The 13,999-nt window shown below is 39.6% G+C and overlaps 1 protein-coding gene across 1 annotated transcript in view; it reads left to right on the top strand.

Moving 5' to 3' along the window:
- The window catches only part of GYS1 (glycogen synthase 1), a 143,310-nt gene that overhangs the window by 127,451 nt on the left and 1,860 nt on the right, over positions 1-13,999 (top strand). The window contains 2 exon segments of the mRNA XM_053690787.1: positions 1,986-2,081; positions 2,627-2,790. Coding sequence (XP_053546762.1) covers positions 1,986-2,081; positions 2,627-2,790 — 260 coding nt within the window.

Genomic DNA, 13,999 nt, shown 5'->3' with positions numbered 1-13,999 from the left:
TACTTTGTTATATCTGGCCCAATGGATTAAACACTGTGCTCTCTACTAGGGATATGTTTACAAGTAATACAACATGGGGTAAGGTTTCTAGCTAAATTGTGTACAATGTAATATAGTGAAAGGATATATATAAATTCTACTCATTCAAAACCCAATGCTCAAAAAATAGATGTGTGTTTCAATCTAGTTCCATTGAACGAGACTTACTAAAATAAAGGACTATTGAATTTTTCTGGAGTGCCGGATTTGTTCTTTTCCCAAAGGATATGTATAACTGGAAGTAGATTCTGTTAAATATTTTTCTGTTATTGAAATCATTAATAATAATTCAGCGATTGTATCACAAGGGTCATGAAATGCAGCAGTCAATCTATATAAGCTCATGTATTAGCCAAAGTGCTTGAAGTTTCCAGCTTTATTGGCATTTTGTCAGGGATGTGAGGCAGAGCTGCTTCTCAGTAGATGTAAGGTTTTGCTTTTGAACTCTACCTTTTTGTTTGAGCTAGAGGTGGCCTTTTAAAATGTGTCATCTTATCGTTAAATGTATTCCTTTTAAAAAAGCCGAAAAAACAAATCATATAAATATACATTTTTACTGCAAAATGATGAGTAGATCTTGAGTGACTTCACTATATGTATTAACCTGCATTTTACATTCATGGTGATCTCTATAGTTTTATGTACATGGTTTCACTCCTTTTTTGTGTATCTTTAAGCGAGCACGACCTCCCACAGATTAATCTAGTTGTCCCTTTCTGCAAAGCAGCAGGACGTTCTGTTCCTTAAGGCTTGTGGTAGTAACATTATAAGGTTACACTGAGGAATATCGGCTGTGCAGCTGCTGGCTTCAGAGGCTCCAGCACTTCATAGCATTATGAAACTGCTATAGCAACAAAGCTTTTATGTATTGGAGGAGCTGCAAGACATTAACAGTTTACTTTAAAGAACTTTATTTTAAAGAAATTCCACAGGGTAAACAAAACCTGACCCACCAACAGGCCAGTTGACTGATTTAACTTACAAACTACCTATTCTCACCAAATGATGGTCTTAAATCCTGACTGTTAGTTTTTTGTTCACCTGTGCTTAATATGGCTAAGCGGGAACACAGAACTAAATTGAGAACATGACTATTTTAATTAAATTGCCATTATAGTTAAAAAAAATAAAATGCTCTATTTAGTTAGAACATGACTATTGACCCTGCAGTACTGTGTTCAACCCCTGCATTGTGGTTAAACAACCAGTAGAAATACTACTTGGGACTTACGATGCACTGCTGTTTCAGAGCGGAATTCACCGCTGATCCAATCGGCAGCGCTAGTTGCACATCTGAGTCGTGTTACTAGTGCTACTGATTGGATCAATGGCGAAATCCCTTCGGGACCAGCATTGCAGCGTGAGTCCCGAGCGGTATTTCTACTGTGTGTTAAACCCTATTGCAGGGTTTAGTGTGTCATTTTTTGATTATTGTTAAATGTTAAACCTGCAGATTTATTATTTTATCTTGATAAGTGAATAAAATATAATGCAGCTTCTCCAACACAACTTGATACTATGGTATCTAGCCTTCCTGTGTAAGGTCAGATGTGGACATTAGGAGCTACAAATAGATAGTTAATTTATATATTAACTTTGAATGAAACCGATTAACTTCTGTTTAAACGGAGTAATCATGAACTCCTTTACTGCTCTAACAGACCAGATGTAAAACACCACAACAAGTAGTGTGGTGCAATTGTAAAAGCCTCTTTTGCATGCAGCACTATACACATACCTCTGACTGCCAGGTATTGTATGGTGCCAAGGCGTGTCCACAGGGGAATCAAATCTTTAACCCACCGAGTGTTTGGACACCATGTTGAAATGAGTATGATTTGTGCATTCTGTTTTTAGAGTAAGTCATGCAGTGGCCATTTGTAAATTCCCTCAGTCATTAGATACGTCAGTCTTGTGACCCATGTTTTAAATGCATCTCATTGCAGCTGAATGTACTGTCATGGGAATACCCAGCATTTCTACAAACCTTTCTGGATTTGGATGCTTTATGGAGGAGCACATTGCTGACCCCTCTGCTTACGGTGAGAATTTACCAATTTCAAATCTCATCTTCTAATTAAATTGATGTGAAAGTCATATAATTTATATATTTTTTTAATCTATTATTATTTATTGTTTTTTTGTGTTTAGAGGTTTGTCTTTTAATAGTTGAGTCTCAAGTATCGCTTGTGCACAAACATGCATTTCCTGCTTGTTTCAAGATGAATGTAAACCACTTTAGGCTGATTATTTTTTTATTTTTTTTGTTTAAACTGCAAACAAAATATTTGTGATATGTTTTATTTATTTAAAATTCCATAACCAGCAAGAAAATTGAAGTGCTAGAAATACACTTCTTATGTGCCAGATAAGGAGTTTTATGTAAAAATTTACATAGTATAATCCAAAAAGTCAGATATAAAATTCTACTATCTATGGCTCTCTGGCTTCAGCTGAAAAATTAACATCTTTTTGGTGAACTCCTGTATGTTTGCTGGTTGCATTGTTGCATACTGTCAGTTATTCACAAGGACTCCATACTAAATCAGATTTCTTGTGTCTGTTTTGTTGAATGTTAAACCATCAGGCATTTACATCTTGGATCGGCGTTTCCGTTCAGTGGATGAGTCTTGTACACAGTTGACCTCCTTCCTTTACAGTTTCTGTCAGCAAACTCGACGGCAGCGTATCATCCAGAGAAACCGCACAGAACGCCTCTCTGATTTGCTAGACTGGAAGTACCTGGGGAGGGTAAGAAAATTATACTTGACTGTAAATTTTATCTGAGTTTGCACTGCAGAAATGTATTTCTATTTCGTAAAAAATGATTTTGTCCACAGTCCTCCATAACATATGTATTATATTTCCTGCCACTAGGAGGAGATCAAGAACCCATATCAGAGCTTAAAATACCTCCCATCTCTCTAGTTTTGTTCTTTGCTCGTAGGAGATAGCTGAGAATAGCGGTTATTGAAGCTACTTGCTTATGGATTATTAATTGGGAGCTCAGACCTATGTGAGACTCTGTCCCTAGGGAGTATCATTTACAAAGAAAATAGAAGAGGGATCAGAACAGCTAAATGATACAGGAATACACTGGGACACAGTAACACCCTGTTATGTGCACAGCATTTCCCTAAAGGGATTTCAGCCATAATTACCCTCAGGTGTTGTGGGGTCCCTAGCCTCCCCGTGAGGGACTCCCTACTGATCCTCTGCGGAACTAGATACCTGCAATGGGCTCTCTACTGGCTTCTGCTGCACTGACATTCCTGGTAAGCCAGTGGAGGGGTGCTGCATAAGGTAAGTAACTTTACACAGCACACATACAACCCAGAGGCTATATGTAAGTACTCTGTCACAGGTACAACTTAGTCAGGGGACTTAACCTGCTCCCCTCATGACACAATTTTTTCCCTATCAGTTCCATAAAGGTTCTATCATCTGAGCCTTTACATCCCTCTGGCAGCTCCTAGGGCAACTTGGGGGGCACTTTTAAAATTTAGGTGGCCCTTTAAGACCGACACTTGCTTAGTGCAATATGCAGTTTGATAGAGGAGGCTCTGGTTAGGCTGGGGACTATAGGGATATGGTGATATGGATATATATGGTGTTTTATAGGGATTTTTTTTTTATAATCAAAGTTTTTTTATTAAGGTATTTAGCAATATAACATACCAAGCATGACATCATAAAGCATTTCCTCCACAGTATGAATCCAAGAGTAACCTCAAGGTTTAAATGTCACAATGCAAAAAATAGAACTCCTGAACCTTACTTTAACCTAAAAATAGTAGCTCAAACAAGGGGGGGGGGGGGGGGGTCGTATATCATGTGGAGGCCCATGACAACTATTCGTATTACAAATATGGCTGGCCATACTTCTGATGCAGCAAATTTTGTTGCGGTGTTGCCAAACTGGTAATGATACCTTACATTTTTTATTTTATATGAGTTGCTGTACTACCTCTTTATTATGAAATAATGCCTAGTATAATGATACTTTAAATTGTACTAAATAACATAATAAGAAAAAACTACCTTAACTAAGAGGTTCTAACTTTTGACAACTTGTATAACTAGTTTCCTCATTTGGCATAGAAGGTAACTCTTGTACCTAATAAGATATATGGTATAAAAGAGGAAAGTTAGCATTGCATAGCGGGTTAATACCGCTAGAAAAAGTTCACCAAATTGGGTGAATATGTGGGGGGAGGGGGGGAGAGTGGTACATAGTATTTAGAGCCTATATAAAAATATACATAGTGCAGACTTTAAGGCTTTATTAGGTAGTTAGATACATTATGAGGGTGTTAGTAGGCTCAGGACTCCTTACTTTTTAAAAGTGTTAGTTGTGAAGATTTGAGTAGTTATACCCCCTAGATTACCGCCAATAACATGGTAAGATAATAAATTAATCACTCTCTCTGCGAGGGAAGAACGCTTAAGATACATATCTAAAGAACATGAGGCATATGACAAATTACATTTTGCAAGTGAAAGTATACATGCATTACAGTTTCCTGCAAATATTAATAGTACGTAGCTTTCCCATCACAAAGATATATCTAGATAGTTTCCAGTGTGTCAAATAATATGCAGTAATAGGACGTAATTCTAATACTGCATAAGTTTCTATAGATAATGCCAAATCCACTGGCTCGGCCGCAACCAGCAGAACAGGCTTAGATTAACATACTGAACCCTTCTAAAGAAACATACAGTTGACATATATATTGCAGTATCCTGATATACAGTTAGTGTGTCTATAGTGGTCTTTCCAACTCAGAATGAATCGAAAATACACACAAGATTTGCCTCTATAAGGTTAGGGAATCCTAAGTAAAGAGCTTGAGTGATTAATAGGTTAGGGGGTGTCAAATCAATAATAGAACAGACTCATATGGGGAAAAAACATAACAGCTAAAATATAACAATGTAAGTGAAAAGTAAAGAACTGCAGTATAATGGGGACAAAAGTCTCTCAAATACGATAAGATGACCTAGTACTTCATCCCATGCCCATCGGCTTGCTATATCTGCAGCGTACATACAAGTGTCTCTGGTACAACCTTAGTAGCTGACTAATCATAAGGGAAAATCCATCCGTGGCCCTCCCAAACATTATAGTCACAACCACCTCGTAGTCCATAAACAGAACCCCAGCAAGCAGACCTGTTCCAACACAAAAACTGTCAGCAGGAAGGTCACGCTCCGGTGACGAGATGTTTGTAGGACCTGGCTCAGATTTTGTTGGCAAGACCGCTGGGCGGCTATCAATGGGAGTAATGGGCATTGTGCAGAACCCAAAAGCTGTAACTAGGACATATCTCACATGGGTAGGCCACTGGAACAAGATATTGTCATATCCATTGCTGCCTCTCTGAATAATATATGTAACCTATGTAACCTGCAGCAATAGGACCAGATTATATAGATTGTTGAACCCAATCTAGCTAGCTATGGAAATATGCCTCAGTTAGAAGTGACGGGAGTTGAAACAGGTTACATGAGACTATGTAACACAGTTCTAATTTACCAAGGTCCAGCATTAAAAGGCTAAACTATAACTATAAACTGACTAATATTAAACATCAAAAGAGCAGTATTAAAACTTGCAATGATAATCTGTCTATGTTGTACATTAATAGCTAAATGGTGTGTAGAGTTCATGCAGCCCTCCAAGACCTCATCTATCCCCACAATTGGAACAGTGCAAACAATGAGATTCTCATGGGGGAACCTGTTAAATGAATTAACCCTTCCTTTAACTCCAATGCAAATATTAACAACATTATGTATGGACATTAGCGCGAGAGCGGTGCAGAGCTAAATCTTATGTCCCAAAAGTAATCTGTGTCTTGAAATGTTTCTCCTGCCTGCCCTCTGGGAAGGGATATGAGTTAAGGAGATGTGGGCTCCCTAAATTGCTCCTACTTACTGAAGGCATATGTTAGATGGTGTCTAATCCTACTGATCAGTCCGGGAGCTATATGCTACACAAAATGGCGGCCATATAGATCTTGCAGAGAAACGTCAAAAGCTGCGTTGCAGGTAGACACATAATCTGAAAGTACTGCTGAATAATAAAAAGAGAAAAAGCCCCACACATACAAATATAAGTCCCATGAGTTTCCAACCTGTGATGACACGTTCAGTTGCAAGTGAGTAAGAGTTGGGTGCCTAAGATATCGGGGCTGTAAACGTAAATTTACCACACTCCAACTCTTGATTTCATCGGCACACTAGTTGTTGGGGAGATCCGCCAATATGCTGTATTGCAACAGCGATAAAGAGCCCTCAGGATCAGCGAGCCGGGTCCAGTGACTGTCACTGACTCAGGCGTGTGTAGATTCTCCTTCTGGCTCTCGATCACACTGAGGGGCCTGGTCGCATATCGGGGATACCAATAAGGGCTGGGGATGTAGCTGTAGTCGCTAAGGTTCCCGTTGGATTCTGCACTTAGGTCAGTTCCCGACAGGGCTGGGGTTCCTGTTGATTGGCTGCATACATGAGCGGATAACTTCTTGCTCGTAAGCTGATGACCTGTGTTTTCCCCTGTACAATCCTTATCCCCTGAGGTAAGAGGAGTTAAAAAAATGGAGGCTTCCTGCGCCTGGGTTAATGGTGTTATTAGAACATCGCGCTGCGCAGTAATAGTATTTGGAGGTATTTGTATTTGAGCCTGGGTCTCCACTCGTTCGGCTACTGCAGCAGCATGCACCTCCCCGTGTTTATCACTACTCCGAATAATAGATCTCAGGTCATTGAATTGACTCGTCATCCGGCGGTCAAGGTCCTCCAATAGAGCTCCCAGATCTCTATAAAAATCCTCCATGATGGGGTATTGGTGCTGAAAGGGTTTGGCTGATTAAACTGGCTTATAATTGTGGTGTATTGAGAGTCCAAGATGGTGCCTTACCCCACATGGCTTCACAAAAGAATATGTGTTACCCGTCTATCTTCGGAGTTGGGGAATTTCCATTTCTTGTAAAGTGTCAAGCAGATCTATAGGGTCTTTAGCAGGTTAACGAAGAGAGTAAATAAATGTTAGGACTTATATTAGCTGGTTAATGCATGGATTTTTAGTCCCAAAACCAAGAGCTGTAAGGAAACACGTCTGGTCTCCATGATAGTTGGCTCCGCCCCCCGTTTTATAGGGATTTTATGCTTGGTGCATTATCCTTTTTTCTTTTTTTTCTTCATAAATAGAAAGAGTCCACAGCTGCATTCATTACTTTTGGGAAATTCAGAACCTGGCCACCAGGAGGAGGCAAATACACCACAGCCAAAGGCTTAAATACCTCCCCCACTTCCCTCATCCCCCAGTCATTCTTTGCTTTCGTCCCAGGAGGTTGGCAGAGAAGTGTCAGATGTCTCTTATGGAAGATAGTACTCTTCGGCATGGGATTGGAGTTTTAAGTAGTCCTGTCAGCCTCTCAGTGAGAGAATGAGTGAAAGTTAGAGTCCAGAGATGCAGGGAGAGTCTTTCTGCAAAACCATCCCGACTCATTATTAACAGCTCCACAAGCAATCAGCATTGACTAGTTTTGCTGCCTGCTTTTTTCTCTCAAGTCCATAGCAGAAGCGACGCTATTATCTGTCACACTTGAAGGGCCGTGTTCCTGTTCCACGGCGTAGATTCCCGTAAGATCGTTTCATTTTACTTTCATCATGGATGTATTGTAATTACAACTGTTTATCTGAGAGGGGCTACAACCATTCGGGGATAACTGTAACAGAGGGTCTCAGTGAGGCTCGTTTTTGTATCTAGGAATCAAGGGTTAATATCTCCTGAGGGGGGTTATTGAACAGGGGGGTTTATAATAATGTGTGTGATTCTGTCTGCTACTGTGTAGTGTTTCTTTGTGTCTTCTCTTCTTTGTGGAAGAATACGGTAGCTTGTTCCCTTTCTTTAGTAAGGGGTGTGTTTGGAGACCGACTGCTGGGCGACGGTGTCTCCTGGAGGCTGTTCCTGCGATCTCTAGCAAGGCTTGTGGACTATCTGCGGTCAGGGTCCTTGGGCCTTTTCCTTTTTTTTTTTTTCAAAGTTGTTTCTTCGGCTTCGGACGAAGCGGATGTTGCTGGGTAGGGGTTTTCAGGCCTAGTGCCCTCAGAATGGGCCGCCTCTTGTACCCTCCCTTTTTTGCATTCAGTGTCCTCTATAGCTTGGGTATTGTTTTCTGAAAAGTAATGAATGCAGCTGTGGACTCTTTCCATTTATGAAAAAAAACTTAAATTATGCTTACCTGATAAGCATAAGAGTCCACAGCTCCCCACCCGTATTTTTTTGTGGGGCGTCTGTTATTTTTGTTCTGGCACCTTTTCACCCTGATATTTCATATCCTTGCACTTTCATGGCTATATAAAACTCCTTTAGATAATCGTTTTAGCACATAGCCCAAAATGTGTGTTTGTCAGTGCTGCAATAGGAATGTACATTCTGCAAATATAATGTGCCAACTTTACTACTTACAACATGCCACCAGACTTCAGAATCAACATTCACTAACTAACGTTCACTCGCCACCATTAAATTTCCACTCACCAATGGCTAGTGGAAATTTTGAGAGATAGGTGTGTGTGTGTGTTATATGGGCTGTAGTAGTTTCTACACTGAGAGGTAATTGGAGTGTCTGAGGGAGTGTAAAAAAATAGTGAATAGGGCTCTCTTCCAGGTATTGTCTATACTAATGCTTATATACAGTGTCATTATATACTTTAAATAATAAAGTAAATCTTGGACAAAATGTCTCTGTCTCCACTGATATGTCATTTATATCTATGCAAATAGGTTCTATCATGCAGATATTGAACATTGATCATTAATATTTTCATTTACAATGGCAATCCTTTAGAGATTGGCATCTCTTTTTATTCCTATTGTATGGGTCATTAATAATATGCACATCTGTTTATCATGCAGACACGGAACATTAATCATGAATATTTTCATGGTTTATGTACATTGTGTATTTACTTTCTAAAGATATATGTAGTCTCTGCTTATCTGGACATGAATTTACAAGTATCCAATGTGTACCTGTTCTATATGTGCTGCTCCTTTAGCTTTGTGTAAGTTTATATATTTGGGATCAATCAGGAAAAATATCTGGACTGATTCTTTGTCCTTCAAGAGATTAAGAGTTTTGTTCTCTTTGAAGCAGAGTCCTCCTTATGACCAGCGGCCTATCTCAGGTTGCCAAGATGCTTGTGAGACAGCAGCCTTTGTATAAGGATTTGGAGAATAGGGAAATAAATTAATCCCAGTTCCTGTGTAACCTCAGGGTAAAAAGTTTTTTACCCCAATCGGTTTGTTGTCCTAAGGGATTTACAGTCCTGTTCCGGATTAACATCCCTAAACATGTTGGTCAGGATTCCCACAAGTATAATGGGAAATTTCCACACTGTTTTTCTTTTTACTCTTCATCCAAAGGGCTAGTATATACTTCCTAGGATCTTTGCTGCACATCCCTATACACAGGTATTACTTTCAGTTCCTGAGGTTTGTATATCTGCAAAACTTTGCCAGTTTTCCATCCATGTTGGATGATATCTTGCCAGTGCTCAGATTTAAGTGCATTTCAATTGCTCCTATTGCTCATACTCTCCAGTTTTTGTCTTGATTCAAGTCCATGGTTGGAGTATTGATGTACCCCATTATATTCTGCTATATAGATAGCATTTACAGAAGTCATATTAGACTCAATCCTTATACATCTAGTTTTCTGACGGAACTTCACAATGTAGGATTCAGAGGGTGTGTCTATTTCCTACCTTGCACTACCTTTTAGTCTTTGTGTCAGTGAATGGTGGCGGTGGCACTTATGGTAGCTGCTTCAGTCGCAGCTTATTTACCCCCTTTAAAGGCTTACTACCTCAGTGGTCAAATAATTATTTATATTTGGCATATAGATTGCTTTGGATTTTCCATATTTTTTTTTTGAGGACATAGTCTGTCTTTGACCCTTGGGACTTCCTTTGCGAGTCTCGGCTTATTGTGCCAATGGACGCCAGTCTCTCTGGCCGTGGGGCAGTCTGGATTTCTCAAAGATTAAAAAGAGTTGGGTTTCCTAGAGAGGCAAGGTCACCAATCAACATTCTGGAACTCTGATCGATCTTTCGGGCTCTGTCATGACCCCTATTGAAGGAGGAAAAGTTTATCTTACATCGGCGTGTCCTACATAAAATATCAAGGAGAATATCCACAGTACACTGGCCATGCATGCAGTAAGTTTCTAAACTCTGTCTTAGGCAGAGAGGACTTTTTGCTCCCTATTGGCAATTCATATACCAGGTGTAAACAACTGGGAGGTGGATCATTTCAGCGGTCTATTGATCCATTCAAAAGTAGTTTCTCCATTAGGACATTTTCAATCACTCAGAGATCAAAATGGGGTTACAGGACATAGATCTGATGACCATTAATTTAAATCACGCGCTTACAAGCTGTTGTGCGAGATCAAAAGATCCAAATGCTCTCCTAATAGACGCTGTGGTGTGTCCATGGGACCTTCATCTAGCATACCTGTTTCTAACAATCATACTTGAACCAAACGGGAGTCAACATCAATAATAATAGTTGCTCCAGCCTGACTCTGCAGGAGTTGGTATGCGGATAAAGTGCAGATGTTTCAGAGGATTCTGAACACATGTTGAGCCCTTTGGTCCACTCCTAAGCCGTCAGTGGCTCAGTGCCTGGAGGTAATCGGATTGATGGTGGCGGCAATGGACATCCTACCGTTTGCTCGATTTCATATCAGACCTCTGCAGCTACGCATGCTCAGGCAGTGGAATGGAATTTATTGAGATTTATCTCCTAGAATATCCTAGCACAGAGTGTACCTCTGTGGTCTAGTGGGGAGCCTTACATGCTTGCAAGCAGGAGTTTGGGAGTTCGATTCCACCCGCTACTGCAGTATCTACTTTAGACGAGGGACTCTCTCAATGATGGTTGTCTCTGGATCGTCTATCCCAGGGGGCATGTTTTCGCAGACTTTTCTGGGTAATTGTGGCAACGGTCGCCAGCCTTTTTTTGGATGGGGAGTCTTTTTGGGGTGCTTTACAGTGCTCTGATTTTGAATAATGGTTAGAGCAACAGCTTGGGTGGTTTTTCTGTGCGGACTTTTCGTCTGGGAGAGTGGGAACTCCTTCCAGAATGATTCTCCGACCTGATTTTCAAATTGGGTCGGTCGGAGTTGATTCTCATGGCATCTTATCGGAATATCAAGTTTCCGAGATTCGGGTCCAGGTCCAGGCCGAGCTGATAGTTGCTTCGGCAGCTTCTTGGTCCTTCAGTCTAGCATATCTATTTCCCCGTTTTCTCTTTTCTCCCGAGTTATTCTCGATTCAAACAGGAGAAGGCATCAGTGATCCTTTTTGCTCCTATATGGCGTTGCAGGATTTGGTATGCCGATCTGGTGGACATGTTGTCCCTGCCACCTTGGAAACTTCCTTGAGGTAGGGCCTTCTCATTCAGGGATCTTTCTTTCATCTGAAACTAGTTTCTCTGCAGCTGTCTGCTTGGTGATTGAACGCTTAATTTTATCTAAGCAAGGTTTTTCTGTTTTGGTTGTAGATATTTTAATTTAGGCACGTAGCCTGTTCCTAGGAAAATTTACCATAAGATATGGCGTAAATATCTTTCTTGGTGTGAATCCAAGGGCTACTCATGGAGTAGGGTTAGGATTCCCAGGATTTTGTTTTTTCTCCAAGAAAGATTGGAGAAGGGGTTGTCAGCAGGTTCCTTACAGGGACAGATTTCTGCTTTATCTATTTTGTTACACAAGCGTTTGGCAGATGTTCCAGATGTACAATCTTTTTGTCAGGCTCTGCCTAGAATCAGGCCTGTATTTAGACCTATTGCTCTTCCTTGGAGTTTAATTTTAGGTCTTTGAGTTCTTCAAGGGGTTCCGTTTGAACCTATGCATTCCATGGATATTTAGTTATTATCTTGGAAAGTTTTGTTTCTGGTTGCTGTTTCTTCTGCTCGAAGAGTATCTCAACTCTCGGCTTTTCAATATGATTCTCCTTATCTTATTTTCCATTTGGATAAGGTGGTGTTACGTACTAAACCTTGTTTTCTTCCTCAAATTCTTTTAAACAAGAAGATTACTCCTTCTTTGTATCCTAATCCTTCTTCTAAGAAGGAGCGTCTGTTACATAATTTAGACTTAGTCCGTGCTTTGTAGTTTTTCTTACAAGCGACTAAGGAATTTCGACAATCGTTCTCTTTGTTATTTTTTCAGGGAAATGTAGGGGTCAGAAAGCTACAGCTACCTCTTTCTTTTTGGCTGAAGAGTATCATTCGTTTTGCATCAGACTGCTGGACAGCAGCCTCCTGAAAGAATTTTGGCTCCTTCTACTAGGGCCATTGCTTCCTCTTGGGTGTTCCGAAATGATGCTTCTGTGGAACAGATTTGCGAAGCTGCGACTTGGTCTTCTCTTCATAATTTTTCTAAGTTTTACAAATTTGATACTTTTGCCTCAGATGAAGCTGTTTTTGGGAGAAAGGTTCTTCACACAGTGGTGCCTTCCGTTTAGGTTACCTGTCTTGTCCCTCCCGTTTCATCTGTGTACTATAGCTTTGGTATTGTATCCCACAAGGATGAAATCTGTGGACTCATCGTATCTTGAAAAAGAAAAGGAAATTTATGCTTACCTGATAAATTTATTTATTTTTCGATACAATGAGTCCACGGCCCGCCCTGTTCTATTGAGACAGTTTATTACGTTTTTGTTAAACTTCAGACACCTCCGCACCTTGGCTTTTCCTTTTTCTTCCTAACTTCAGTCGAATGACTGGGTTGGGAGGGAAGGGAGGAGCTATTTATACAGCTCTGCTGTGGTGCTCTTTGCCTCCTCCTGCTGACCAGGAGGCGATATACCACAAGTAAGGATGAAATCCGTGGACTCATCGTATCGAAAGAGAGAAATTTATCAGGTAAGCATAAATTTCCTTTTTTTTCCTGACCTATTTCAATGTTTAATTTCTCTGTATCAATTCACAGCTGTCAGCCAATTGCAGACTAATATACTTATGAGAACTGTAAACTTTTGCACATGCTTAGTAAAAGCTAGTGTCACAGAAAGTTAGCACATAAAAACACAATACAGAGTGCTCTGAAAATAAACAACGGTTGTACATTTTTTACAATTTCATGCTCTGCCTGAATCATGAAAGTTTTCATTTTGACTTTCATGTCTCAAGTATTTCAGAAACGTGGACCAGGAGTCAACTAATACCATGCATACATTTTAAAAAATAAATAAAATAGAAATGGCTAATTTTGAAAATTTGACGTTTCAACTAGTATTAGACTTTAAAGGAATATTAAACACTGAACAATTGCAAGATAGAATGATGATACTCAAAGCAAATATTAGCCCAAGATCATCAATATGTAGATGTATTTTTAAAAATTATATTTGTACTAAATATTGGGGGGGGGAGAGTAACCAAGGTTTTCTTCTCTACTGAGGCCAATTATACTTTTATAAATGGAGGGTCACAATATAGTAATGTTAAGTCTAGAGTCTGACCACTATTTTCAGAATTGAATCACTGGGAAATGGGACAAAATAAATAATGATTTTTTAAAAAAAAATTTTTTTTACTACATGTACCAAATATAATCTCAAATCCCTTTTTAGTCAAACACACAAAATATCACCTGTGTTCCCACATTAAACACCTATTCCTAAAAGGCTATTGGCAACATATGGGCTACTTATTAATTGCTTTACTGATTCAGAAACCTAATGGGCCAGTATCTTTTAAATTGTTGATGTTAGTATAGTAAGAGGAAAGAACAATATACATTAAAGAAGTTTAATATCAAAAACCCATTTATTCATCAAAATGTATTTTTAGGATAGCAGAAAATGATTAATTATTTATTTAATCCAACTGATGTACCATAATATCAACTAACATTGCAAAAACTCTTTTATCTCTTGA

The sequence above is a fragment of the Bombina bombina genome, chromosome 8, assembly GCF_027579735.1.
Source record: "Bombina bombina isolate aBomBom1 chromosome 8, aBomBom1.pri, whole genome shotgun sequence".
In the NCBI taxonomy this organism is placed as follows: domain Eukaryota; kingdom Metazoa; phylum Chordata; class Amphibia; order Anura; family Bombinatoridae; genus Bombina; species Bombina bombina.
Note: the sequence above shows the minus strand (reverse complement) of the source record. Positions and strands in the feature narration are given on the sequence as shown.